The sequence below is a fragment of the Triturus cristatus genome, chromosome 6 (assembly GCF_964204655.1).
Source record: "Triturus cristatus chromosome 6, aTriCri1.1, whole genome shotgun sequence".
NCBI classification, from domain to species: Eukaryota; Metazoa; Chordata; class Amphibia; order Caudata; family Salamandridae; genus Triturus; species Triturus cristatus.
The window spans coordinates 1,637,856,925-1,637,883,905 of record NC_140589.1 but is presented as its reverse complement, the minus strand read 5'-3'; the positions used below and the strand labels follow the sequence as shown (position 1 = coordinate 1,637,883,905).

The 26,981-nt window shown below is 48.3% G+C and overlaps 1 protein-coding gene across 6 annotated transcripts in view; it reads right to left on the bottom strand.

The window, feature by feature from the left end:
* Nucleotides 1-26,981, bottom strand: part of THADA (THADA armadillo repeat containing) — a 1,526,823-nt gene that overhangs the window by 331,052 nt on the left and 1,168,790 nt on the right. For all 6 annotated transcript variants that reach the window (XM_085612787.1, XM_085612792.1, XM_085612789.1 and 3 more), the window contains one exon: nucleotides 16,261-16,376. In XM_085612787.1, the coding sequence (XP_085468913.1) occupies nucleotides 16,261-16,376 (116 nt within the window). The remainder of the gene's footprint in view (nucleotides 1-16,260; nucleotides 16,377-26,981) is intronic.

The window sequence follows — 26,981 nt, the reverse complement described above, 5'->3', positions numbered from 1 at the left end:
ATACAATCACACACACACACATACACGCACGCACACACGCACACACACACATGTTTTGGTTAGAACAGTTAGACCACAAGAAAATTATGTTATATTTTAATAATATGTTTGTGATGTAATTCCACATCTGCTTGATACAGCAGTGTTTTCCGAAGAACGATCAAGGGGGGGCACAGCCTTAAATGGGCAACTTAGTTTTTAATTCTCAGATCCAAGTTTAAAGTACCAACTTTAAGTTTCAGGGTTGAGCTGTACTCAGTGCTTGAAATGAAAAAAATTAAAGTGCAGGAACTTACTATCCCAGGCTATTTCGTTAGTACTGAAGTGTGCTGGTACCCTCCCATCATATGTATTGCCTCCAAGCTGAGAAGTCCAGGCACTTTCCTTTTCAAATTAAAGTGCAGACACCTGACTACCCGCCTATTTACAGAACTCACACATGAAACACTTTAGTTACGTCTCATAACCGTGTGAAGCCATCAAAAACATGTTTGCCCGATTTCAAAACTTTTAGTAAGGTTTCATGCAAATTGTTGAGAGAGGCAAAAGTTACATTTGGGGCAGGGAGTTATATTTCCCTTTAGAAAATTAGAGAACATCATGTGCCCAGTTGTACAGCAAAAGCTCCAGGACAGATGCACATCAAACTTGTCCAGAAAGTAGGCCTTCATAAAATGTTAAATCCCAACGTATTCTTTTGTAAATCCTTAATGTAGATTCGGATTATTATTTTTTTTTAAAGAGGTAATCTTCACAGGTTAGACACAGGTTTCGGACTTCTCACTCTACTCTTACCCATGTGCGCATTATATCTTGGTGTCTGGTTGTGTGAGAGTAACAGATTTGGCTCACTAGTTTAGAAGTAGTTTGTGTAAATTAGTGTTAAGGTAAAAGGAGTTTGCTCTTGTCAATGACCTTTGTAGATTCTTAAGAGTTTGGATAGGAATGTCACGATGGTCATATATCCATTGCTTGGCCAGAATAAAGTGCTTCCTATATATGCATCACAACTGCAGTAGGTAATTATAATGCAATGTTGGGAAGGTGTGGTCTATCTAAGCTTCTTGTGGTGGAGTTGTCCGAGAGTGTATTTTGGTTTGGGGTGTGACGGTGCTCTTGGCTTGCCACTTTTGTGCCACCACCATGGCTTTCGTGCTGTGTTGTGCACATGCGGGTGTATGGGTGCCAGCTGACGTAGACCCATTGAAGGTCTGCCTGGATCCATTCTGTGTGGTGTTGTTGGATGGAGAATGCGTCTGCATCCCCAGTGAAACCCAGAGAACCGGAGACTGTGAATGTACTGGATGCCTGTGTGAAGTACTCGGAAAGAGCAAGTCCAACTGCAGAACAATGATTCATAGTGGTTTACTGTGGAGACTGGTTGTACTCTTTACAGAAATGGGCTTCAATTCTTTTCAATTTAAGCCTCACTTAGCAGCGTGTTTGTTTTGTATTGTTTTAGCATTTATAAAGGGAATTCTGCAATGCTTAATTTGTTAAAAAAACAAAAAAATCATAAGCACCAGGGCCCTCGTCAGGAGGCCACTGCAGCTTGCACCACCTATTTCCCCTACTAGTGTGCAGACAAAACTACTAACCATCACACTCCAACAAGTGTGACAATTCAGACTATTCTAGGCCCCCAAAGCTATGGGAATGGCGTGGGTGGCAGGTATTACTCATTTTAATGTGTATTTAATTTAAAAAAACAACTGTTAGTGTGCTCATCTCTAAATTAGACAAAGAGCTCCACCATGTGGCAGGCTGTCATAAGTGCAGATGCTGACAATCAAGTACCAGTGTAGAGGACCGGAAACCACATGCTCAAATTAAGTACTGAATTTCTACCACAGATGAGGCTCTGAAATGCTTGGTGGACAGGCAGTACAGAACTCAATGTAACACCTACAACAGAAGAGACATTGTTGTGAAGATCGAGATATAGTGAAACCCAGAGAACCGGACACTGTGAATGTACTGGATGCCTGTGGGAAGTACTTGGTGGAAAGAGCAAGCCCAACTGCAGAACAATGATTCATAATGGTTTACAAGAGGCAGGTTAGGGGAAAGTTCCTAATGTGGAGACTGGTTGTACATTGTTGTGAATATCGAGATGCATTTTGCCAGGTATTTATCACCCATTTGGTTATAAGCAGCTGCCATGCAATTTTGTATGCCTTGTTGAAGTCTCACAAGCTGTCATTGGCTGTGACCTAAAGAATTTACGCAATCTGTCATGCCTGGGTTCAGTAAGATGATTGTGCATGCCTTTATGAAGTGGCCATGGCAGCAGTTATCAAGGATTCATGCAAGCACTGCTGCAGGTCCTTTGCATCACAAAGCAAGACATTATATTTTGTGTTGTCATAAGACTTCCTTTGAAACATGGAATAAAACTGATGCCACATGGCCAAGCACAAAGCAAAATCTCGTTTCTAGAGAGCTGGCAGATGCACAATAATTATATAGCAAAGCATCCTTCTATGCAGCACAAAGGAGGTGGAACTACAATACGTAAAACTGGAAACATTGAAGTCCTCATTTACAAACCCTTTTTGAGAGCCTACGTTGAATTTGAAAAAAGATCACGTGGCGGCATAGATCCCATGATCCTGATTCAAAAAACAGAACCTGATTAAAAAAAAAAGGGTCTGTTGAGATTTCTCCCACCGATGTACACATTTTTATTAGGGACAGAAAAGAGGGTGGCGGGAAGGGCGCTACGGCAGAAAAGGATGTAGGCAAACAAAATGCATGTACACACACAAACTTGCAAGTATGTCGGCATTCCCATGCAGCTTAAATGAGCTTTGCACCCTGTAACTACGTACATAGGTGCAAAAGACTGGAATATACTTGTAGGGTGGAAAAGGGGGAAAAACGTATTTCTTGAACGGTGTTTGAAAAGTAGGGGCCTCGCCACAAAGAGTGTTCCCTAGCCAAGAAAAAGTTTGCTGTATAAATACTAGAATTTGATGCACTTACCTTTGTAGATCTTTAGCTCCAATGAGGAGGAGTAGGAATCAAAGACTATCACGTTTGGCCTCCAATAATGTTTTGAAACCCTAGTATGTCAAACCTTTGCACCTAACTTAGGCATAGGCCTGCAATTAGCTGATTTCTCACTTTCTGTGGAGCATGCTCAGAGCTGTGCGCTTCAGATTCTACTTTTTATACATGATGAGGCAGTCAAAGTATCGAATAGGTTACTTGGCACACCATGGGTTTAGATGGTATGTGCAACCAGTGCTTAATTTGTGCCGGTGCTTTCCGGTGCTCAGCACTGTAGGAGAGTAGGGTCTGCAATCCTATGATCACCCAGATTTTTTTGCTTTTGCTTCATTGGTTTACGACTTTCCCCGGCTGTGGGCCTGCCAATCAGACCCACAGCCTAGCTGTTCTCTCTCGAAATTAACACACATGTACATTAGGTGCATCCACCAATTGGAACTGGGCCGCCTTGTCAGTCCCTGTCTCAGCATACCACAGGTATCCAGGGCATCGGTGTACCCAGGGCCTACCAGGGGCTGCAGCATGTATTTATGCCACCCCTGGAATGGCCGCCCAAATCTGACACAACTGGCTGCACGACAGCTGGGGCAACGTGGTGTAATCACCCGTTGCTGTAGGTGTAGTATTCCTACACCTAACCCTAAAATGGACACATGGATTCCTATCAGTTACTCCTATGGCAGGCCTTATCAATCCTGAAGGCAGAGTGCAGGGGATCATGTGGGACGGTGCTCTGGCGCGAGCTGAGCCCGTCGACGGCTTGCGGAACCAAGTCCTAATAGCCGTTCCATGGTGACGCGGGCCAACTACTTTTAAATGCATTATAATCCTTGCGGTTATTTGCTAACTTTGGCATCGCATCACCTACACATGTCGAGTAAGGTGTCATACGAATTGGAATACGAACCCCTCGCCAGTTCTGGCGACGGGGTTAGCATTCCCCCCTTTTAGAGGGGCACGACATGGAAGTAACCTTGAACCCCGGTTAAAGTTGACTCAAGCCTCAGCATCACAAAATGGATGCTGCCACCAGACACAAGTCTGACCTCCTGCTGCTGGGAGACCTTCCAGCGAGGGGAGCTTGGACAAAGGGTTTCCTGTCGAGGGCGGTGTTAGCACCATCCCAGACAGGGTTTGTGTATCCCAGGTAGGCAGGGCTGAAAGGAAGGTGATTGCCAGTGGCACCCCGGTGCTCACTGTGCATAGCCCGGCTCAAACCAGTTTCGGGGGCACACCAGCCCCTGAGCTGGGGCGAAGCCGGACAAAGGATAGGGGTGTAACCACCCCCCTCCTGGCTCCACCCATAGGTAGAACCTAGTCACGGGCCAGCCCCTTTTCTTAGAATAAAGGTAGGAGCGAGTCCCCTTCCCAAATTGGATAATTCTGAATCTTGAACTACTTTCCACGAAAGGAACTCTTGACTATTTCTGAAGACTCTCCCTTGTGGCTAAGGAGTAGCCACCCTGCACCAGCAGGCACCACCTAAGCGCTTGCGGTTTGCTGTAAGTCTCTCCTACGGATCAAGACTGCCCAGCTCGACTCGACCCGAGTTCCTGCCATCTCTGACCTTTTACCTACCTCATCAGCCCAGCTGAGAGCCGTAGGTGTGACGAGACTTGCGGGACCGGCCATCTTCAGAACCTGCACGACGCTTATCTAGCACGCCCACCGAGGGACCCTCGAGTGAGTGCACCTAGGGTTTGAGGAGCCCTAACCTTGAGCAGCTCCAGCACCGAAGTCTGCCTCCCCAGCATCCACGAGATCTGCGTGGGGGCCCTTCCGCTCCTTGCTGTTCACCGCGTTGTTCAACCACTTGCCGACCGGCTTGTGGCCCTCTTCACGACGCACCACGATTGTTTCATCACTAGTCTGGTTGCTCCAGACTGGCTCTTGCTCCCCTTCAACAGAGGAGTACCACGGACCCTCCTGGTCCACTCCAGACGCCATCTTGACTCCGCCACGTGGGTTTGCCACTGCCAAGATCCGCTGCCCCATTCCTGGGCCCAGCATCATCGACAGCAGATACCTTCGTGGGACAGCTCGCCCTCCATCCTGGTCGCCGCCGCGCCTCCTGGTCCGAGGAACAGCCGAGTCCGACGTCATCCACTCACCTGGTCGAGGTGACTTCAGCCGGTACCCTCCTGGTGCCCACACGATCGCTGGCTAGCGGTTGAGAACTGAGTCCCCTCTGCTTTCAGGTTTCCTTCAACACCGATCCAGGCTTGGATCTCGCTGAACATCGACACTGGTCGCCTGCCAGCAACTCTTCTTTCAGGCTCCTGAGACTACAACGAGGACTTCCGACATCTTGCCGAACCTTCCACCGCCGCAGCCTCTGGGCTAGGTAACTCGAGCATTTCGGTGCTCCATCGCAGGTTCGCTTTACAAGTGTCCAGTTCCTTTTTCGTTTAGTCCCACTGATCGGATCACTCCGGAATCAGTAACTTTAGACTTTCTAACTTCTCCCCTTCCACTTGCAGTGTAATGGTTTCGTGCCCTCGGGCATTTGTGTAAATTGTGCAACCAGAAGTATTTTCCTAAGAGTTTTGTATTGTGCTTAGCTCCCCGACTCATAAAGAGCCAGGGTAGTCTTGTTATAAATAAATATCCTTTATTTTCATAACAACTTGTGTGGTGTCCTTTCACTTGGTGTTCAAGGGGTATATGTGATGGTAAACAGCTGGCTTAACATGCCCTCTAGAGTTTAGCCTAAGACTGCTCGTATCCACGCTACTAGGATAGCTGGTCTATAAGGTTGACTTACAACCAATCATCAATAAGGGTTGTTTGGAATGATACACAGTGATCACTAGAATAGTGAGCACTACATATCAGGCCAACTTCTCACATTGGTGAGCAGCGGGTGGGATTTGAGCTTGCTGTTGTTTTACCACACACGTATCCTAAGAATATCGCAGTGAAAGATCACATAAGTACCCAGGTACATATAACTTAACTTAGAATACTCCGAGTTCTACTGAACCGGCTGTTGTAGTGTAACAGGGCTTAGCACACCCTGACTACAACTCTTAGCAAGGGATCAGTAGGTAAACACATAGTGTAGGTAGGTGCATCACTTACACCTCACTAGAAAAGCATGTCGGTCCACGGAGAGTCTTCGCAGACTCCCTTAGTGGTCAGTGACCCTCCACAGGTCGTGTCACGATATGCAGCTCTTAGCTTCAAGGAGATGAGACAACTGTGTGCCTCCAGGAAGCTAAACCAGGGTTCTAACCCTACCATCGCAATTCTGATAGGTCTCTTAGAGGCGTACGATGCTAGGAGGTCCTCTAACACAGGTCCCCCCAGTGCTGATGGGAACATGCCTCCCTTAGAGGGAACCCTCGGTGACCCAGACCTCGACCTCCACACAGAGGAGGAGGACGAGGAGGAGTTATCAGGAGACGAGGCAGACAAAGGTCCAGTGGTAGTCGGCAGGCTTACAAGGACCAACTTAAGCAGGCATGAGAATGGAACTGGGGGAGCCCCGGGCCCACGCTCAAGCAGGCCTAACCTTGGGAACGGACGAGCTAGGTCTCTCTCCAGAGGCTCTGGCAGATCGGTTCATACACATGTCTCTCAGGCATCTTCTCAGAGAGGAATGACGTCCCCTCAGAGAAGGGAGCATGAAGCGAAGATGAGGGAAGTCAATCTGAGGATCGAGCGGGAGGAACTTGCCCTCGCCAAAGAAAGACTTGCCCTGGCCCGAGAGCAGAAATTAAGTGGGTTAGATCCCACTGGTGGCAGCATTCTCAATAGAGAGAAAGACAGGGGTATAGACACTAGACACCTGAGTAAAATAGTGCCCCCCTTTAAACAAGGGGGCGACATCCACAAGTGGATAACTGCCTTGGAGAGGGCCTGCACTGTCCAGTGCGTCCCCCCAAGTCAGTGGGCAGCTATACTGTGGCTTTCCTTCGAAGGTAAAGGAAGGGACAAGCTCCTCACTACTAGAGCTGAGGATGCTAACAACTACCAAGTCCTGAAGAGCACACTGATTGATGGGTTCGGCTTAACCACGGAACAGTACCGGGTGCTGTTCCGGGACACCCAGAAAATTCAGTCTCAGGATTGGACTGACTTTGTCGATTGTGCCACTAAGGCTTTGGAAGGCTGGTTGCTGGGTAGCAAGGTTACTGATTACACAGGATTGTACAATCTTATCATGCGAGAACAGATTTTAAACAACTGTCAGAACCAATTGTTGCATCAGCACCTTGTCGACTCGGATCTGACCTCTCCCCAAGAATTGGGAAAGAAGGCAGACAGATGGGTCAGAACAAGGGTCAAGCAGAACCAGAACCAGAACCAGGGTGGTCAGAAGAAAGCAGACCAGAAGGGTAGTAACAAGAACGAACAAAATGACCAGAAGTCTTCGACAGGTCCCCAACAAACCAAAGAGGGTGGGGGTCAGGCTTCACAGAAGAAGAAGACGCAAGAAGGCCAGTCAAAAAGGTGGTGCCAATACTGTAAGAGTAAGACTCACTGGTTTAGTGAGTGCACCAAGAAGGGAGGGCAAACTCCTACCACTGCAGCCCCTAAGGCACCTGCACCCCCTAGTACAGTCAGCAGTGGTAGTGCGCCTCCCAAAGCATTAGTTGGGTTAACCTTGGGAACCGAGGGGAGTGACGACTTAGTCGGCACACTCACTCAGGCCGTCCTTGTCTGTACAGGGGATATGGATATGTCCCCTGATGCCAGTCCCAATACTTTGGGCAAATACAGACAGACACCTTTGATTAATGGAAAAGTGGCTCAGGCCTACAGGGACACTTGTGCCAGTGTCACCATGGTGACACCTAACTTTGTGGACCCTGGACAGATCATGCTAGGTACCAGTTACCTAGTGACCAATGCCAGCAACGTCACTACCAATCACAGTATGGCAGTTGTTGATTTCTCCTGGGGAGGGGTAAGTGGCCCGAAAAAGGTTGTGGTTAGTTCAGACCTCCCCGTAGAATGTCTGTTGGGCAATGATTTGGAAACGTCACAATGGTCAGAAGTGGAGCAGAGGACTCACATGGAAATGTTAGGCTTGCCAGCCCATGTCCTTGCTGTGACCAGGTCACAGGCCAAAAGATGCCCCACTGAACAGGTGCTGGATCCTGGAAGAACGGACCAGACACCTTCCAAGAAGAGGAGCAGTAAGGGTAAGGCTTCGCCTTCCCCCTTGCCCCAGGTCGTGGATCAAGTCTCTGAGGAGGCTGACCTTAAAGAACTGAGGGAAACTGAGCCGAAAGAGCTTGAACCTGGTCAGGTTGAGTTTCTGGGCTCAGGGGGACCCTCCAGGGAAGACCTGGGAAAGGCGGACCCTCCAGGGAAGACCTGGGAAAGGCACAGTTAGACTGCCCCTCCCTTGAACCCCTCAGACAGCAGGCTGCTGCTGAGGCTGCAGGGAACGCCACAGGTACCCACAAAGTGTACTGGGACGATGGACTCCTGTACTCCGAGGCAAGAGACCCCAAACCTGGTGCGACCAGGAGGCTGGTCATCCCCTTGTCTCTGAGAGGTTTCCTTCTTACCCTGGCCCACGAGATTCCCCTTGCAGGTCACTTAGGCCAGAATAAGACTTGGGACAGAATTGTTCCACACTTTCACTGGCCCCACATGTCCGAAGATACGAAGGAGTTTTGCCGCTCCTGTGTCACTTGCCAAGCCAGTGGTAAGTCAGGTGGCACGACAAAGGCCCCCCTCATACCACTACCGGTGGTGGGGGTACCCTTTGAACGAGTGGGGATCGACATTGTCGGACCAATGGAACCCCAGACAGCATCAGGGCACAAGTTTATACTGGTGGTGGTGGACCACGCCACTAGGTATCCTGAAGCTATTCCACTTAGGACCACTACAGCACCTGTGGTGGCACGGGCCCTACTTGGAGTGTTCTCCAGAGTGGGCTTCCCTAAGGAGGTCGTCTCAGACAGAGGTGCAAACTTCATGTCGGGATATCTGACTGCAATGTGGAAGGAGTGTGGTGTCAACTACAAGTTCACCACACCCTATCACCCACAATGCAATGGGCTTGTTGAGAGATTCAACAGGACCCTAAAAGGGATGATTCACGGACTACCTGAAAAGCTTCGGCGGAGATGGGATGTCCTGATACCCTGCCTCTTGTTCGCCTACAGAGAGGTCCCGCAGAAGGGGGTTGACTACAGCCCTTTTGAGCTTCTGTTCGGACATCCTGTAAGGGGACCCCTTTGTTTGGTAAAGGAAGGATGGGAGAGACCTCTCAGAAAGCCGGCATCGAACATTGTGGACTATGTACTCGGTCTCCGCTCGCGGATGGCGGAGTACATGGAAAAGGCGTCTAAAAACCTTGAGGCGAGCCAAGAATTACAGAAAGCTTGGCACGACCAAAAGGCTGTCCTGACTGTGTACCAGCCTGGACAGAAGGTGTGGGTGCTGGAGCCAGTGGCCCCAGCAGCACTCAAAGACAAATGGTCTGGGCCCCACACGATCATTGAGCAAAAGGGAGAGGTCACCTACTTGGTAGACCTGGGAACTCCCCGGAGCCCCCACAGGGTGCTCCATGTAAACAGGCTCAAGGCATATGTCGACAGGGAGGGCATGGGCTTGCTCATGGCCACAGATGAGGGACAGGAGGAGGAGAGTGATCCTCTCCCGGACCTGCTCTCTCAGAACCCTGACGATGGGTCAGTAGATGGTGTTGTCTTTTGCGGCAGCCTCTCTGGACATCAACAAAAGGATTGTAAACAGGTTCTTCAATCCTTTCGACATATGTTCTCTCTGACGCCCAGTCAGACCAATTGGTGTACCCATGAGGTCGACACTGGGGACAGTCTGCCCGTAAAGAGTAAAATCTATCGGCAACCTGATCATGTCAGAGACTGCATCAAGACGGCGGTGCAGAAAATGTTGGAGCTGGGAGTCATTGAACCCTCGGACAGCCCCTGGGCTAGTCCCGTAGTTCTCGTGCCGAAACCTCACACCCAGGGCGGTAAGAAAGAGATGAGGTTTTGCGTGGACTACAGAGGTCTCAATGCAGTCACTAAGACTGACGCCCACCCAATACCAAGAGCAGACGAACTTATCGACCGGTTGGCTTCGGCCAGCTACTTAAGTACGTTTGACCTGACAGCTGGGTATTGGCAAATCAGGTTAGCTGAGGAGGCCAAGCCCAAAACAGCATTTTCTACCCCGGGTGGGCATTATCAGTTCGTAGTAATGCCCTTTGGTTTGAAAAATGCACCTGCCACCTTCCAAAGGCTGGTGAATCGAGTTCTCACTGGGTTGGACGACTTCTGTGCGGCGTATCTGGACGATATCGCTGTCTTTAGCTCCACCTGGGAGGATCACCTGGTCCACCTGAGGAAAGTGTTAGAGGCCCTGCAAAAGGCAGGCCTCACTATCAAGGCCACTAAGTGCCAGATAGGGCAGACACAGGTTGTATACCTGGGCCACCTTGTAGGTGGAGGCCAGGTTCAACCATTGGAGAGCAAAATACAGGCCATCCAGGACTGGGCTCCTCCAACCACCCAGACTCAGGTTCGAGCTTTCTTGGGCCTGACTGGTTATTACCGGAAATTTGTCAGAAATTATGGATCCATTGTGACCCCGCTAAACGACCTGACGAGTAAAAAGATGCCAAAAAAAGTTCAGTGGACAGCAAGCTGTCAGAAGGCATTCGATGACCTAAAGCAGGCCATGTGCACAGCGCCTATCCTAAAGAGTCCAGACTACTCCAGACCATTCATTGTCCAAACAGACGCTTCGGAGCTGGGTGTGGGAGCTGTTCTATCTCAACTGAATTTTGATGGTCATGACTAGCCCATAGCTTTTATTAGCAGGAGGCTGACCCCCAGAGAGAAGAATTGGTCAGCTATTGAGAGGGAGGCCTTTGCTGTGGTTTGGGCCCTGAAGAAGTTGAGGCCATACTTGTTCGGCACTCACTTCAAGATTCAGACCGACCATAAGCCCCTCTTGTGGCTAAATCAAATGAAGGGTGAAAACCCCAAACTACTTAGGTGGTCCATTTCCCTACAGGGGATGGACTTCACAGTGGAGCATAGACCTGGCACTGATCATGGCAATGCAGATGGGCTCTCCAGGTATTTCCACTTAGAGCAAGAAGACTCACCTGGTCAAGGTTAGCTTATTGTCCCAAAGTTTGGGGGGGGTCATGTAGGAGAGTAGGGTCTGCAATCCTATGATCACCCAGATTTTTTTGCTTTTGCTTCATTGGTTTACGACTTTCCCCGGCTGTGGGCCTGCCAATCAGACCCACAGCCTAGCTGTTCTCTCTCGAAATTAACACACATGTACATTAGGTGCATCCTCCAATTGGAACTGGGCCGCCTTGTCAGTCCCTGTCTCAGCATACCACAGGTATCCAGGGCATCGGTGTACCCAGGGCCTACCAGGGGCTGCAGCATGTATTATGCCACCCCTGGAATGGCCGCCCAAATCTGACACAACTGGCTGCACGACAGCTGGGGCAACGTGGTGTAATCACCCGTTGCTGTAGGTGTAGTATTCCTACACCTAACCCTAAAATGGACACATGGATTCCTATCAGTCACTCCTATGGCAGGCCTTATCAATCCTGAAGGCAGAGTGCAGGGGATCATGTGGGACGGTGCTCTGGCGCGAGCTGAGCCCGTCGACGGCTTGCGGAACCAAGTCCTAATAGCCGTTCCATGGTGACGCGGGCCAACTACTTTTAAATGCATTATAATCCTTGCGGTTATTTGCTAACTTTGGCATCGCATCACCTACACATGTCGAGTAAGGTGTCATACGAATTGGAATACGAACCCCTCGCCAGTTCTGGCGACGGGGTTAGCATTCCCCCCTTTTAGAGGGGCACGACATGGAAGTAACCTTGAACCCAGGTTAAAGTTGACTCAAGCCTCAGCATCACAAAATGGATGCTGCCACCAGACACAAGTCTGACCTCCTGCTGCTGGGAGACCTTCCAGCGAGGGGAGCTTGGACAAAGGGTTTCCTGTCGAGGGCTGTGTTAGCACCATCCCAGACAGGGTTTGTGTATCCCAGGTAGGCAGGGCTGAAAGGAAGGTGATTGCCAGTGGCACCCCGGTGCTCACTGTGCATAGCCCGGCTCAAACCAGTTTCGGGGGCACACCAGCCCCTGAGCTGGGGCGAAGCCGGACAAAGGATAGGGGTGTAACCACCCCCCTCCTGGCTCCACCCATAGGTAGAACCTAGTCACGGGCCAGCCCCTTTTCTTAGAATAAAGGTAGGAGCGAGTCCCCTTCCCAAATTGGATAATTCTGAATCTTGAACTACTTTCCACGAAAGGAACTCTTGACTATTTCTGAAGACTCTCCCTTGTGGCTAAGGAGTAGCCACCCTGCACCAGCAGGCACCACCTAAGCGCTTGCGGTTTGCTGTAAGTCTTTCCTACGGATCAAGACTGCCCAGCTCGACGAGACCCGAGTTCCTGCCATCTCTGACCTTTTACCTACCTCATCAGCCCAGCTGAGAGCCGTAGGTGTGACGAGACTTGCGGGACCGGCCATCTTCAGAACCTGCACGACGCTTATCTAGCACGCCCACCGAGGGACCCTCGAGTGAGTGCACCTAGGGTTTGAGGAGCCCTAACCTTGAGCAGCTCCAGCACCGAAGTCTGCCTCCCCAGCATCCACGAGATCTGCGTGGGGGCCCTTCCGCTCCTTGCTGTTCACCGCGTTGTTCGACCACTTGCCGACCGGCTTGTGGCCCTCTTCACGACGCACCACGATTGTTTCATCACTAGTCTGGTTGCTCCAGACTGGCTCTTGCTCCCCTTCAACAGAGGAGTACCACGGACCCTCCTGGTCCACTCCAGACGCCATCTTGACTCCGCCGCGTGGGTTTGCCACTGCCAAGATCCGCTGCCCCATTCCTGGGCCCAGCATCATCGACAGCAGATACCTTCGTGGGACAGCTCGCCCTCCATCCTGGTCGCCGCCGCGCCTCCTGGTCCGAGGAACAGCCGAGTCCGACGTCATCCACTCACCTGGTCGAGGTGACTTCAGCCGGTACCCTCCTGGTGCCCACACGATCGCTGGCTAGCGGTTGAGAACTGAGTCCCCTCTGCTTTCAGGTTTCCTTCAACACCGATCCAGGCTTGGATCTCGCTGAACATCGACACTGGTCGCCTGCCAGCAACTCTTCTTTCAGGCTCCTGAGACTACAACGAGGACTTCCGACATCTTGCCGAACCTTCCACCGCCGCAGCCTCTGGGCTAGGTAACTCGAGCATTTCGGTGCTCCATCGCAGGTTCGCTTTACAAGTGTCCAGTTCCTTTTTCGTTTAGTCCCACTGATCGGATCACTCCGGAATCAGTAACTTTAGACTTTCTAACTTCTCCCCTTCCACTTGCAGTGTAATGGTTTCGTGCCCTCGGGCATTTGTGTAAATTGTGCAACCAGAAGTATTTTCCTAAGAGTTTTGTATTGTGCTTAGCTCCCTGACTCATAAAGAGCCAGGGTAGTCTTGTTATAAATAAATATCCTTTATTTTCATAACAACTTGTGTGGTGTCCTTTCACTTGGTGTTCAAGGGGTATATGTGATGGTAAACAGCTGGCTTAACACGCCCTCTAGAGTTTAGCCTAAGACTGCTCGTATCCACGCTACTAGGATAGCTGGTCTATAAGGTTGACTTACAACCAATCATCAATAAGGGTTGTTTGGAATGATACACAGTGATCACTAGAATAGTGAGCACTACATATCAGGCCAACTTCTCACAAGCACCGGCACTTATTTGACAGGGCCGGGGCTATTGCATTTTCCCTCCCTCGCCAGAAGTCAGCCCTGCCATGTACCGCGCATGAGGGATTCGAATAATGCATTTTAGTGCTGGTGTCCGCATCACCGCACTAAAATGCATAAGTCACACATTCACACCTACTTGAGTTAAATGTGCAGTGAAGCACTGCGACCTGCACATAAATAAAAAAGGTGATGCAGCTGCGTTCCCCACAATATATTTATCTAACTCAGAGCTCAAAACTGATGGCCTCAGGGGATTGGTTAAATCGTTGCTATGGTGAGCTTTTTATTGAACTGTGTCTTTGGTTTGTTTTCGAAATGGCCGGACCGGATATAAAACCCCAAATCTGCCTTGTTGAGGACCGCCTCAGCCTCTGGGCCAAGTAGATCCGGTGCATTCCCACCTGAAGGCGGAGATAGAATGTTCTCTGCGCAGGCCGGCCACAGCTCACGTGGATTACCGGAAAGTGGTGCTCTTCACGACCCAGGTTGGTTAGAGTGTGCATTGCCGGCACCTCAAACCATGTGCTGCTCTCTGGCCTATCTGCTGCTACAGCAGGCCCTGGGCATCATGATTTCACCAACCCTTCAGGCCTCTGTTGTGGCTGGCGCAGGCCGAGGCAGCACTCTCGTCTTGGACACTCCTGTCATCCAGCCTTACAGAAGTTCGGCAGCCTCCTCAGTCCTCAAATGTATGACGGACTCAGTGACGGACACTGGCTGTCACAGAAAGGCTCTGGTTGGTGTGGGCTGCAGCTAGAGGATGTTTTCATTTCAGATTCCTAGCGCAGCCAGCCACAGCCACCAGGTATTTCTGCTGCCGCCACAGGAGTTAAAGTAAGGAACATACGTGACCGCCTTGACATGTGCTGCCCTTCTCTGCTCTTGAGGGCTGCTGGGGGCTTTGCCAGTCATGGTGGGAGAAGGAGCAGAGTGCCTACAGGCCCAGGGCATGGACCTGAAGACAGTGTGTCACGCCATGCCCTCTCAGTGTGACTTAAATATACAGCTGCGTATTAGATGCAACGCAGCACGGTACTGACTGCAGAGAAGAGGGCCAGCATCATCTCTATCACTGGGGCAGCCGGCCCTCTATGGACCGGTAACTGACTCCTGTCTCCTGCACATCATCTTGGCAGTCAGACTCCACAGACTACAGCTACAGCGACAATCTCGAGGCAGCGGAGCAGGCATTATTTACCCACCACTGTCAGTGACTCCTTGGTAAGTCAAAGATAACGTGGTGATTAATGCTTGTGCAGGAGAGAGGCCAGAGTTTTGTCTCTAGGGAAAGTTTTAACTCACCAGTAACAAAGAGGGTTAACATGCATGCTGCAAAGAATGTGTATTTTGCATATCACAGAACTGTATTTTATTTTTATGTGGATAGTTCAGTGGGTTACTGCTTTTGTCGCAGTTATCCTTTGGTTACTTGCAATTCATAAATTACAGTCCTAATCCACACAGTGACCTGAAAACTATCATTAGCTAGTTTGGGTAGAAATGCATTCTTATTAGGAAAGACAACCCCAACTACTGTGGTACATTTTAAACCCTGAGTTTGTGCTTTTTTAAACTACTCTTAAAATATACTACCCACCTAGTATGGATGACGTGCTTCTACACCTTATTGTAATCCTCATGGGTTTATTTGACATTTCCTTGGCTGATTCATTGTCTCTGTATAATGTATCTGTGGTATAAAGTGCTCTGACACCCTGCACTGGTATGAGCAGCGCTAAAAAGAAATTAAATGTTTGTGAGAGGAACTATGGAAAGATAAGGGGCACTGTAGGTGAGTGGTGGTAAGGGAATCCGTGGTGGGTGGAGCATATAGAGAAGTAGGTGGAGCCAGTGGAGAAATTAGGTGGAGCCGGGGGACATGGGTGTGGTCTCCCCCCAAAAAATGTGAGCACCTGCACTTAATATTTTACAAATTAAGCACTGTGTGCAACCAAACATGAGCTATTCTCTGGACTGGTGCAGCTATATATGCATGTGTAAAACCACGTACAGCCTCCTGAAGGGTTAAGTAGTCAGTGATGTAGGGACTCAGGAAACATCTCAAGACCTGGTTGTTCCTTGCTTACTGGCCGCACCCGCTTACTCAAAGAACTCCATGAAAACATATGTGGAGAATGACTGCCTTATAAGTAAAAATAACAACAATAAACAGCAGTGTACGTAAGGTCCGTCTTCAACGCTAGAGAAATTCACTGAGACACCCTGCCTTTGTAGGTCTTCTTTTGCACAGAAAAGCATGGAGGCTTTTGAACAGTAGAGTCCTGGTGAAAAATTTAAGTTCCAAGTTTTTACCCTTTCAATGATAGCTCATTATGGGACATCTTTTTTTTAATGAATAGAACTCTGAATTTTCTGAAGGCCCTTATTACTCTATTATTTAATGTGACCTGTTTTTTGGCAATAAAGAACAGTAAAAAAAATATCCCATCATTATATTAGAAGCCTCCTGTAACATTTTACACATATGGTGTTTTCACATACCTCGCTGCCAACCACAACTTGGCTTTCATGCCGATGATGATGTCATACAGCTCCTCCTGGCGGCCTGAATTAGGTCTGTGTTTAGACTCGAGGTAGGGCTGCAGCAAGTGTAAAACCTAAACCAAGAGAGAGAAAAAAATGACTTATTGCTAGGAAAATATTTTGCTATTCCCCAGTTTCGAGCTTTCCCATTTCCTTAAAAATAGCTGCCTTGAAGAAGCAGCCACCTGCAGAACAAACCTCGAAGCTGCATTTCATGCTCAGCAGTGTTTGCTTTGGAGGCAGGGGAGAATGCCTGAGACCTGGGCTCTGCGCGTGTGTGTTTCTACACCCTGGCGTGTGGGACCTTTCCAGAACATTAAAAAGATGATCTCACACTGTAGAAATGAATTCTTTGTGATCTCATATCCTTTTTGTTATAAACAACCTATAAACTGATTTTCGCAGGTAGTAAACAAAACATTTTTCTTGGCACCGGCAAAGCACAGGCACTATGCACTTCACATGGACACTGTGTTATGCCATCGGTTCTTAAGTGGTGAGCTTGAGCCAAACAATGTCCTGCTCAATAAAGAGGATGTAGCACCCCCTCCTTCTGTTTGGTTAACTTATAATCAAACCTACAAAAAACTGTCTTCACAATAATACAATTGCAGCATAAAGGACAGCGCGTTATCTGGTAGACACTAGCTAGCCACAGATTCTTTACAGTAGAATTATCCTCAGGCATCAGAATGGCCCTGGGAAATTTCCGTGAGCAGCACCCCTGCGCATTGGTAGGTGGCATCGATCAGCTCCATGTGGCGTAGTTGGCGTCTTCCGCGCCGGAAGTAAGGTGTGCAGGTGCCTCAATAGACATCACCCGGGCACACTCACATCAGGTACTTTTCACTACTTTCCACACCAGGAGCACGGAGCCACGAAGAACACGGACCATGGTGTGGAAAACTAGGGCCCTGAACGGGGAAACCTTGCCCCTAGAAATCAGTTTCCAGAGCTGGTCGAAAGGAAGCGCTAGTTGATAGAACCAGCTTGCCTGAGTAGATGTTCAGGTATAGAGGCTTGAATGACAAAGTCTTAAGCTCACTTACCCTCCGGGCAGATGTTATTGCCACCATAAAGGCCATCTTGATGGCAAGGAGCCTGCGAGGACAGTTATGCAAGGGCTCAAAGGGAGCGCACATTTTGGAATGCCAGGAAGAGATTACTGTCCGACTGAGGGATATTAAAGGGAGAAAGTGGAAAAATGTTGCAAAACTTTCAATAACCTATGTACAATATTGGATTTGAAGAGGGATGGCTGGTCAGGCAACCGCAAAATGGCTCAAATAGCAGAAAGATAAACCTTTAAGGTGCCCAAAGCAGAGCCCTGCGGGGCGAGGGAAACAAAAAGAAGAACCTGAGAAAGAGGAGCAGAAAGTGGGCCAACCTGCTTTTCTGCACACCATGCCACAAACGTACTTATACTCAGGAGTTTGGGATACCATACTGTGTCCAATCTAGAGCCACTAGGATGACTTGGGCCCGGTCAATCTTGAGCGTGAAAACTCAGGGCAGGAGTGGCATTGGTGTAAAGGCATAAAGCAGTCCTGAGTTCCACTCTAAATGGAATGTGTATCCTAGCGAGAGCCGATTTGGAAACTCCAAAACGCAGAAGTGTTGACATTAGAAAGTTGCAAACAGATCGAGCCAAGGTTCTCCCCATTCTTGGAAGAGACCTTGTGGCACTTCTGGGTGTAATTTGTAGTTGCCATTCATAACCAGCAAGGCATCAATGGCTGAGTTTGTCCACCCTGGTGTTCAGGGAGCCTGCCAGGTGCTGTACTACCACGAAAATGTCCTGCTGCTCCAGCCACTCCAGCGGCGCAGAGCATCCTTGCACAGGGTCCACGATCCCAACCCACCCTGTTTGTTACAATACCACATGGCAGTGGTATTGTCTGTGAACATCTAAACCAGCCTCACTTTGATAGATGGAGGGAAAGCTAACAATGCCAAGCAGATCGCTTTCAGCTCCAGAAGATTGATATGAAGCTCAGATACCTCTGGAGACGAGAGGCCTCTGATCTTCATCTCTTTCGGATGACCACCCCAACCCAAAAGCAAAGCATCGGTCACCACGGTCAGTCTTGGGTGGAGGAGAGAGAGGGGTCTGCTGCTGAACCAATCGCGGTTCGTCAGCCACCACTTCAGATCTTTTGCAGTCTCCTTCGAAACCTAGTCTAGGTTGGAGGGGTTCTACTGTTCCTTCTCCCAAAGGGACTTCAGATCCCACTGCAGAGCCTGCATATGCAATCTGGTGTTTTTTACTAGGAGGCCATCATACCTCAGTAACCTCAGAATCAGTTTCACCAAAATCCAGGATGAGGCTGAAACATCAGGATTATAGCCCGAATATCCTGGACTCTCAGCTCCGAAGGGTGGTGCGGAACAGCATTGTGTCCAGAATGGCTCAGATGAAAGGAAGCGTCTGAGGAGGAGTCGAGGTGTGACTTTGGCATCTTGATTGTGAACCCCAGTGAGTTCAAAAGGTTTGGCATAGTCTGGTAGTGAGTGTTGACTGCCTGGGGCAAGCGGGCCTTCATTAGCCAGTCGTCAAGGTAGGGAAAGACTGGCACCCCAAACCTGCGAAGATGAGCTGCAACCACCACCATCACTTTTGTGAACACTCGAGGGGCGCTGGTGAAGCCAAAGGGGTGCACAGTGAAGTGAACGTGCTCATGGCCCACTATGAGCTGCAGGTAACGCCTGTGGTCTCGTAGGACAGGCATGTGAAAATAAGCATCCTGCAAATTCAACGCTACCTTCCAGTCTGCAGGGCAGACAAGAACTGAGCCAGGGTGAATTTCTCTTTCAGTAGATATACATTGAGAAGGCGCAGATCTAGGAGAGGGTGAAGACCTCTATCCTTTTTCAGCACCAGAGGTAGCGGGTATAGCAATAACAACCTACTTCGGATGCAGGCACCTTTTTGATGGCTCCTTTGGCAAAAAGAGCCTGCAATTTCTAATTGAGCAAGGCGAGATTGTCGTCTGTCAGCTGTTCTTGGGATGGTGGCAAAGGTGCAGGGGTGTCCATAAATGGGAGGACGTACCACTTCTGTAAAATCTTAAGCACCCACATGTCAGTGGTAGCTGTCTTCAGGCATATCTTGAAGGAGTGTTAAGCAGCTTGCTTTACCAGTTTAATCACATAGTGTAGGTTAAACGAAAAAGAACCACACAGTGTATATATAAAAATATTTCTATTTATTGCACAACACTCACTAACACATTGGTATATCTCCTATCCAGAGATATCAACACAAATGCACAGTAATACTTCAATTGCAATCAGGTAAGTAAACACAAAATACAGTGGTCTCCAGGAGGAGACCAAACCATGTACTAAAAAAGTGGAAGGCGAACTCTGACCGAAGTCGGGACTTGGACCAGGAGACTCAGAGGAGCTGGGGACACAAGGAGCCACCCACGGTAAGTACCTAGGAACCCCATGGAGGCTGTGTTCACAGTGGAAACGCAGCCATGTGTCCAATAGAAGTCACCGGGGAAGTCAAGTTTGCAGTTTTTAAGAAGAAGGACCCTTCCCAGTGGACCCCGAAGAATCCCAGTGGAAGACAGAAGGTTGGAATTCTCCCCACCAGTGGATACCCCAGGAACCAGGATGCCTACACCAGGGAAGCCGGGTGTATAGTAGCTGTGTTGAGTCTTCTTTCTTCTTTTGTTTTAGTGAGTTCAGTTTATGGTTGTTGTTCTTATCTTCTATAGACACTCACCTGAAAGGTATTGATACAAATGGGAAACATGAGCATTGATTTTGTATTCATTTTATTGGCATTCCTCTTGGGAGGGGACAGATTTGTGGCTCATGGGCAGGATGAAACATGGGCTCACCACTCCAGTGCAACTAACAGAGATAGGTCAGAATTATCGAGGATGAACACGCTCTATTGTCCAAGAAATTGGGACTGTGCCAGACTTCCCATAAACCTAGTTTCTAGGCCACAGTTCTTACACACTCCGCTTAGGCTTGGCCCGATCTTTGGTTGACCAGTCAGATATGCGGCGGTGGCCTTCACCTCAGCTCACGTGCTTCTGTTGCTGCCTCATTTACTGTATGCACCACAGAGTCGGTGGGAAAGTCTTCTAAGTATGTCAGAGAAACCTGTAGAACTCAAAGGAGTTTGCAGTCACCCTTCTTCAAGATTGAAAATCATATTGTTTGACCTAGAACCTCATCCTAGAGAGAAAGATGACTGCCAGGGCCAGCTGTGAATGCTGCATGCTTGTACGAATGCTATATATTTCCTGTTAGACCTGGCACCATTGGCGTGAGTCTCCCCTCCATTTTTTCGCTGTGCCTCCTCTGTTTTTCTGGTGATAGATGCTCTGGCCGCTGCGCCACTGCCATTCAGTGCTGCAGCGCGGATGCTCCCTGTATAAAGATGACATATGAAATGATGTATCCCTGATTGGCTTATTTGGTCTACCTGTTAGTCCCTAGAATTGTGGCCTGTGTGTGCCCAGGGCTGGTAAACCAAATGCTGCTGGTGGGCCTGCAGCGCTAATTTGCGCCACCCACAGAAGCAGCTTGTAAGGTGTGTCTCAGACCTGCCAGTGCAGTGTGTGTGCAGTCTAGAACTGCCATCTGGGCTGTGAAGTGCACCCACTTCCCAGCCCTTGAACCTTCCCTTGGCATCATGTAAGCCACCCCTATGGTAGGGTGCATTGTATGTGTAAGGTAGGACATGCTCTGATGTGTGTAGCATGTCCTGGTAGTGAATTACACCCAATTTCGTTTTTCACTACTGTAAGGCTACCTGTTTTCCATAGGCCAGAATGGGAGGTTTGGCTATTACATTCTGTAGTCCTAACTGACCCACAGAACATGGTAGAAAAACGAATTTAGTATGCCTGAGCTCAGAATATTAAAATACATCTTTTAGTGAAGTTTAATTTTATATTCTGTGTTTGAAAATACCACTCTTAGAAAGTAAGTATTTTCTTGCCTAAGCCTTCCAGTGTGCTCTGCTGTTATGTGTATTGGCTGTCTGGTTTTGGAGGGACAGGGCAGGCTGAGTCAGACCTGGGTTGAATAGAGAGATCTGCCTTGGAGTGAGGGGAGGGGTAGCTCCTGCACTTGAATAGGGCTGTGCCTGGCAAGGTGAATGCTGGCTCCACCTCCCACTGTGCGTCTGATGGCAGACCCCCTCTTTCTGAAAGGAAGGATGCAGCCTGGTAAACAAAGTGCTCCAGGGCTGGGCAGAACTGGTTCTGGCTGGGTTCAGTGACTTGTAGCTTCTGAGAACAAAGACTTTTGGGGTATAAATATCTGTGCTGAAACCCCTACAATTTGTATTGCCCCTGGATCTCAAGACCAACCTCTGTCCGTGGAACTGAAGGAAGCTGCAGGAGAGGACTGTCCTGGTGTTGTGTGCTGTTCCCTGGATTGGCCTGCAGTAGTTTTCATTGGACTGGAAATAGGAGGGAAAAGGAGCTGTAAGAGAACTTTTTAATCTTGAACCTGCAATCACCCAAGGGCTAGAGAGAACTAGCCTCCTGACTGAAGTCTCAGGACCAGTAGACTTCATTTCGTCGCTAAGGCCTGTTAGCGAGTCGCCGCAGCCGAGGAGCGTCAAGAAAATAATCGCACTGCTGCCGCCGAGGGCTCGCTGGCCTGACCATCGCCCCGCACGTTTGCAGGCCTAAAAATTATCGCTACAGCCGTGGCTCGTCAGGAAAATCATCGCATCGCTGCAGCTGAGGGCTCGCTGGCCTGATCATCGCCCGCACGGTTGCGGGCCCCAAAATTTTTGCTAACGCGCGTTAGCGAGCGCCCGCGACCAAAAGCTTGAGGAAAAACATCGCTAACCCGCCGTAGCGGCATTTTTGTGGATTATTGTCAACAACACCCCAGAACTGTGAGTAAAAGGGTCGCAGAGACCATTGCCCTGAACTGAACTGTGCATTCCCCATTTGAACTATTTTTGCAGCATCCAGAGAGAATTATTTTTGAACAGTATTGTGGCTTTCTCGTTATTTGGTCTTGTGATATGCCTATGTATAAAGATAACTATTTTTAATAACTACATGTGTTGTGTCCCTTTGTAGTGTTCCTCACTGTATTACTGTGTATGGTCATAGACGCTTAACACACTGCCTCTGAGATTAGCCTAACTGCTCGTGCTACGTTACCACAGTGGAGCAGGGGTTGTCAAAGGGGTGCAGCCCTTCACTCTGAATTGGAAAGAAGGGTCCCTGCTTGGACAGTGGCCATCCACTGCCAGCCAGACACCCCCATTTCGAACATTTCCTTAGACCCTCATGGCATTCATGGCAGTTGTCACTGCTGCTTGAAATATCTTGATTTGAAACCATTATCCAACGGTAGCCTTGAAGGCAGTATGTGCTAGGCTCCCACTGTGTCAAGTATGTGCTACGTTCTCGCCGTGTCAAGGCCACCTTGTTAAAGATAATAAATGCTGAAATATGTCAAGTAGCCACCTGTGTATGTGCATTAATTTGAAAATAGATGAGGAGGATTACACTTAAGTACATATGCACTGTAACATCCTATGTAATTATGGGCCTGTACCACTCAGAGGGACCCTTCTCATGTACACTCCCATACTGTACTTCAATGCTGGTTTAGGACATGCAGGCCAGCACAAAAGAGGTACAGTGTAATACTGGAAAAGTGCCAGAATAGAGCATGGAACAAGGGGCTACATGAGTTGATCTTTCGGGAGGTGGGGGGATCTAATTACTGAGAGCATCACACCATGAAAATATACAGGGTAGTGTCTGTAGAAAGGAGAGACATTGCAAGCCAAAGTTTAAAGTTTAGGTACTATACAAAGCACAGCCTGACCTACAAAGAGAGCTCAACAACTAACAGAATCACAGAGCTTGAACAGTTTATCAGGAAGCACTGATGGCTCTGCAAAGATCCTTGCTTTGCCGTAATTACTGCTCTTTGTGAACGTGTGATCACTAGCTTTACTTATAGACCGTGTCACACCCATCATCCAGATTCTGTGCCCACTCAAGTCTCTGAAAACCCCAAGCATAGTGGGCAGCATACTATAATACAAGGGTAAGGTGATAGACATTTCCCTTTCATCCTGGATTCAAGCAAGACTAGGCTTATCCACGAACAATCCAGGGCCCTATACACCCTCAAAATGTTCCATACTCTCAGAAATATGCACAACTGTTTTAGGGCACCAGGGTAGCACCACCGGCAGCTTTCGGTCCTGCATCTGCTACTCCTGAGCGGGCACCTTTGCAGCAAAGTGGTGGCACTTGAGGAGAAGAAACGTCTTTTGTTGAATTCAGCAAGCCTTTCCTTCTCTCTAATAATCCAGGAAGGCCTCATTTCAATTCAGGACATTTCAGGCCGACTATTCATTGCCTACGCTCCAGCCCTCCTTGGGACCAGCCTACCCATCCAAAATTAATGCATGCTTTCCTTACTGCTGGTACTATGACATGCACCACACAACATTCTGTGATTTGTGCATCGAATGTAGACCTTTTCTAGTTTTGATCTGGGAGCAACTGAAATGCTGTGTTTGCAGCCAGATAAGCTCTTATTGCAAAGCTCTGGCCTCAGAAGTACATGGACAGCATTGATAAAAACGTCATAAGGAGGTTCCATATTATTTGTATGACCTCACCAACTCTGACTCTACAAGGCGTACTAACCAGTGTCAACAATAAACAAGCATTGGCATAGCCAATTGGTCTCGCCTTTGGGACCTTATATATGTGATTAGCCATGCAACAGTTGCATAACTAAATACTTATACGGTCCCAAAAGCGAGACCTATTGGCTATGCCAAGCGGCGAAAGTGATCGCCATCAAACATCAAAGCGGCCGTGCGGCCACGAAAGTGAAAGTAATCGTGGTAAAAGCGGCGCGCGTGCCCGCGCACATGCACTGTAGCTCTAGGCTGGCCTGGTAGCACTTTTTGGAGCCCTCTCAATAAGTCTCGCCGGACCAGCGCATGCGCTGGGTCAGGCGAGACCTAAAAATGGGTTCAAGGTAAGGTTCACTTGAAACAAAAATCAAAGTTGACTGCAAGGAACTTGTTCTTCTACAGAGGAGTGTTTTCCATCTTTTGAAACACGACTTGACACGTCCTATTTACGAAACCTATCTAGGGAGATTTAAACACATGGCCTTGTGGTTTGTAGACATCCCGATGCAGATGTGTTGCACAAACAGATGGTGAAAATAAAATGAACATGGCTTCTACCAACCTTGTTCCTGTAAGCAGAAATAAACAGATGACTAATTGCCGGATTTTACGTAAGACCAACTACTTAGAGTAGCAAAGCAAAGAGCGAAGACCTTTTCTCACAGGAAATATAGAATGTTTTCCATTTGTATGAATGTCACTGTTTAGTAACAATAACGCACTTGCACAGAATATTTTACTTTTCTAATCCCAGATCTATGACTGCCAAGTGTTTATTTAAATAAAACATGAATGATGATGCACAAATGCCCCTCCTCTGGGTAGGCAGGATATCCTGGCACCTTGGAAATCAGAATGATAATCCTGGCTCATGGCGTTCTGCATATTTATTTACTCAAAGATCCAAACTCCCTGCATGAGTGCTGATAAACCCAAGAGACTTTAACGAAAAACAGGGCCAAAGAAAAAGTACAGCACTGTCTGGTACTGACCGAAGTTTGGCAACCTCCAGACATACTAATACAAGTGTGCTTGCTGGTGGTTGGAGGTTTTGAGCACGGACACTCCCTTTTCGGGGCTGGAGCTTATTTTTCATCATAAGCCCGGGTGAGTGTATCCAAGAGCTACAGCGGAGCAACCAATCGGAATGGGCGTTATGCAACCAGGCGCTAGGAACACGGAGGAGTTCACAAGAGAGCAGCGCAGCAGAATAGCCATTATATATGCAACCATAGTATATCCTCTGTGAGGGTGGTGGTTACACAAGAGAGACCGAGGAGTAACCCAATGTAATGGGCATATGCAACCAGCCAATGCATCTGCTGTGAAGCGTCCACCCAGTAGCAGCTGAGAAGAAGACATCAGATTTGGTGATTCTGTGAGGCACACAGAAGGGTCACAGACAGCAGGAAGGCTTGGGCTGAGGTTTCTCTCTTCCAGTGACCATCCTAATCCTTCATTAAGTTGAAGTGAAGACAGAAGGTCGTGGAAGTGCTCAACAACTTTAGTTTCACTATTCTCTACAGCTGAAAGAATCTGTAGAAGGTTCGTACACAACAACCTCTGCTTGAAAGCACTCAACGTTAGTCTATGCATCCAAACAAGACGGCTTTAAAGAAAGGTCCCACAATGATGCATCCCTAGCGTCAAACATTAAAGTAGGTCACTGAAACAACAGTGAGCCACAGGCAGCGTCTATACCCTAGAAGGACTCTTCTGTAGTGAAGATCATGTAGTCAGAAAAGATGCTTTCTAACCAGTGTCCTTTACTCGATTTCACCTTGATTTTCTTTGGTGTATAGTGATATTTATTGCAAATTAAATAATACAGCACCTGCGTTCAAAGTGCCCAGTGTCCTCGGTAAGGGGTTTTAGGACTCACCCACCAGACAGCTTTTGGCTGTCTATAAGGAAATACCTGTTATGAACCACACCAAAACCGTGCAAAGAGGTTAGAACCCACCCCTTGCTTACCAAAGCTGAGCTTTATTTCCTATCAAATGTGCTTGCTTTACCCTGCTTGTGTTCCCCTTCCCCTGGAGAGTAGCCCCTTAACCATGCTTTTGAAAGAGTGCCTCATAACCTTAAAGTGCTCTAATTTTGTCTTTTTCATTACGTACTCCACACAAGAAGGAGAAAGGCAAATAAAAGAAAGGAGCGGCTGCCATTGAGGTGTGCCACACTGGATCAATTAATACATTAAAATTAAAAAAAACTGTGCGGGAGAGCCTGTCCTGCCTGCAACAGCAAGCAGGAGAAAGGCATCTAAGAAGATAGTGCTCCCATGCTATAATTCAAAAGTACTGAGTAGCAACACATGTTACAGGGGGTGTCCTCATGCGAGTTTACAAGAAGGGAAAAGGCTGTACTAAGGAGGGACTACTAAGACTATTGACCACTGAAAAGCCACCATTTATAAAGGACAGCGACAGGAGCAAATTAAAAAGTTGGGTGGAAAGTGGGCAGAGCTTCATACACATACCCTGAATACAGCATGTCTCAAAGAGACAGCACAAGCGCTGCCTAGGCGAGACCTAAAAAGTATGCAGCAGCACAAAAAGGACATTGAGTGGCCCAGTAGCAATTTGAAGCTACTGAGCCCTAAACGCAAAAAACAAAAAAACAGGGAGCAGGATGGGGATGGGCGAGAGAGCACAGAGAAGTAAAGCCAAGCGTGGGTAGTAAGCACATAACAATAGCATCGAGGGGCGATGGACCCCAGAAAAAAAAGAACAAAAAGAATTTATGTCAATATGTGTGTCTATATAATACTTTAAGTGTTCACATCTGCAAAATGTTGTGTGCTGATTCGAAATCCAATGTACAACTCTTCTAGCCGAGGCATAAAGCAAGGAGAACCCCAGTAGGCAATGGCTGAAAAGGCTGTTCAAAAAACACTTTCTGTGTCTGTCTGTACCAATGTGTTGTGACGAATTGAACTCTCACCATATAAGTGTACTCGTCTGTTAGTGTGAAATAACAATGAGGGTGCGGGGTGAAAAATGAAGTGTGAGCAACA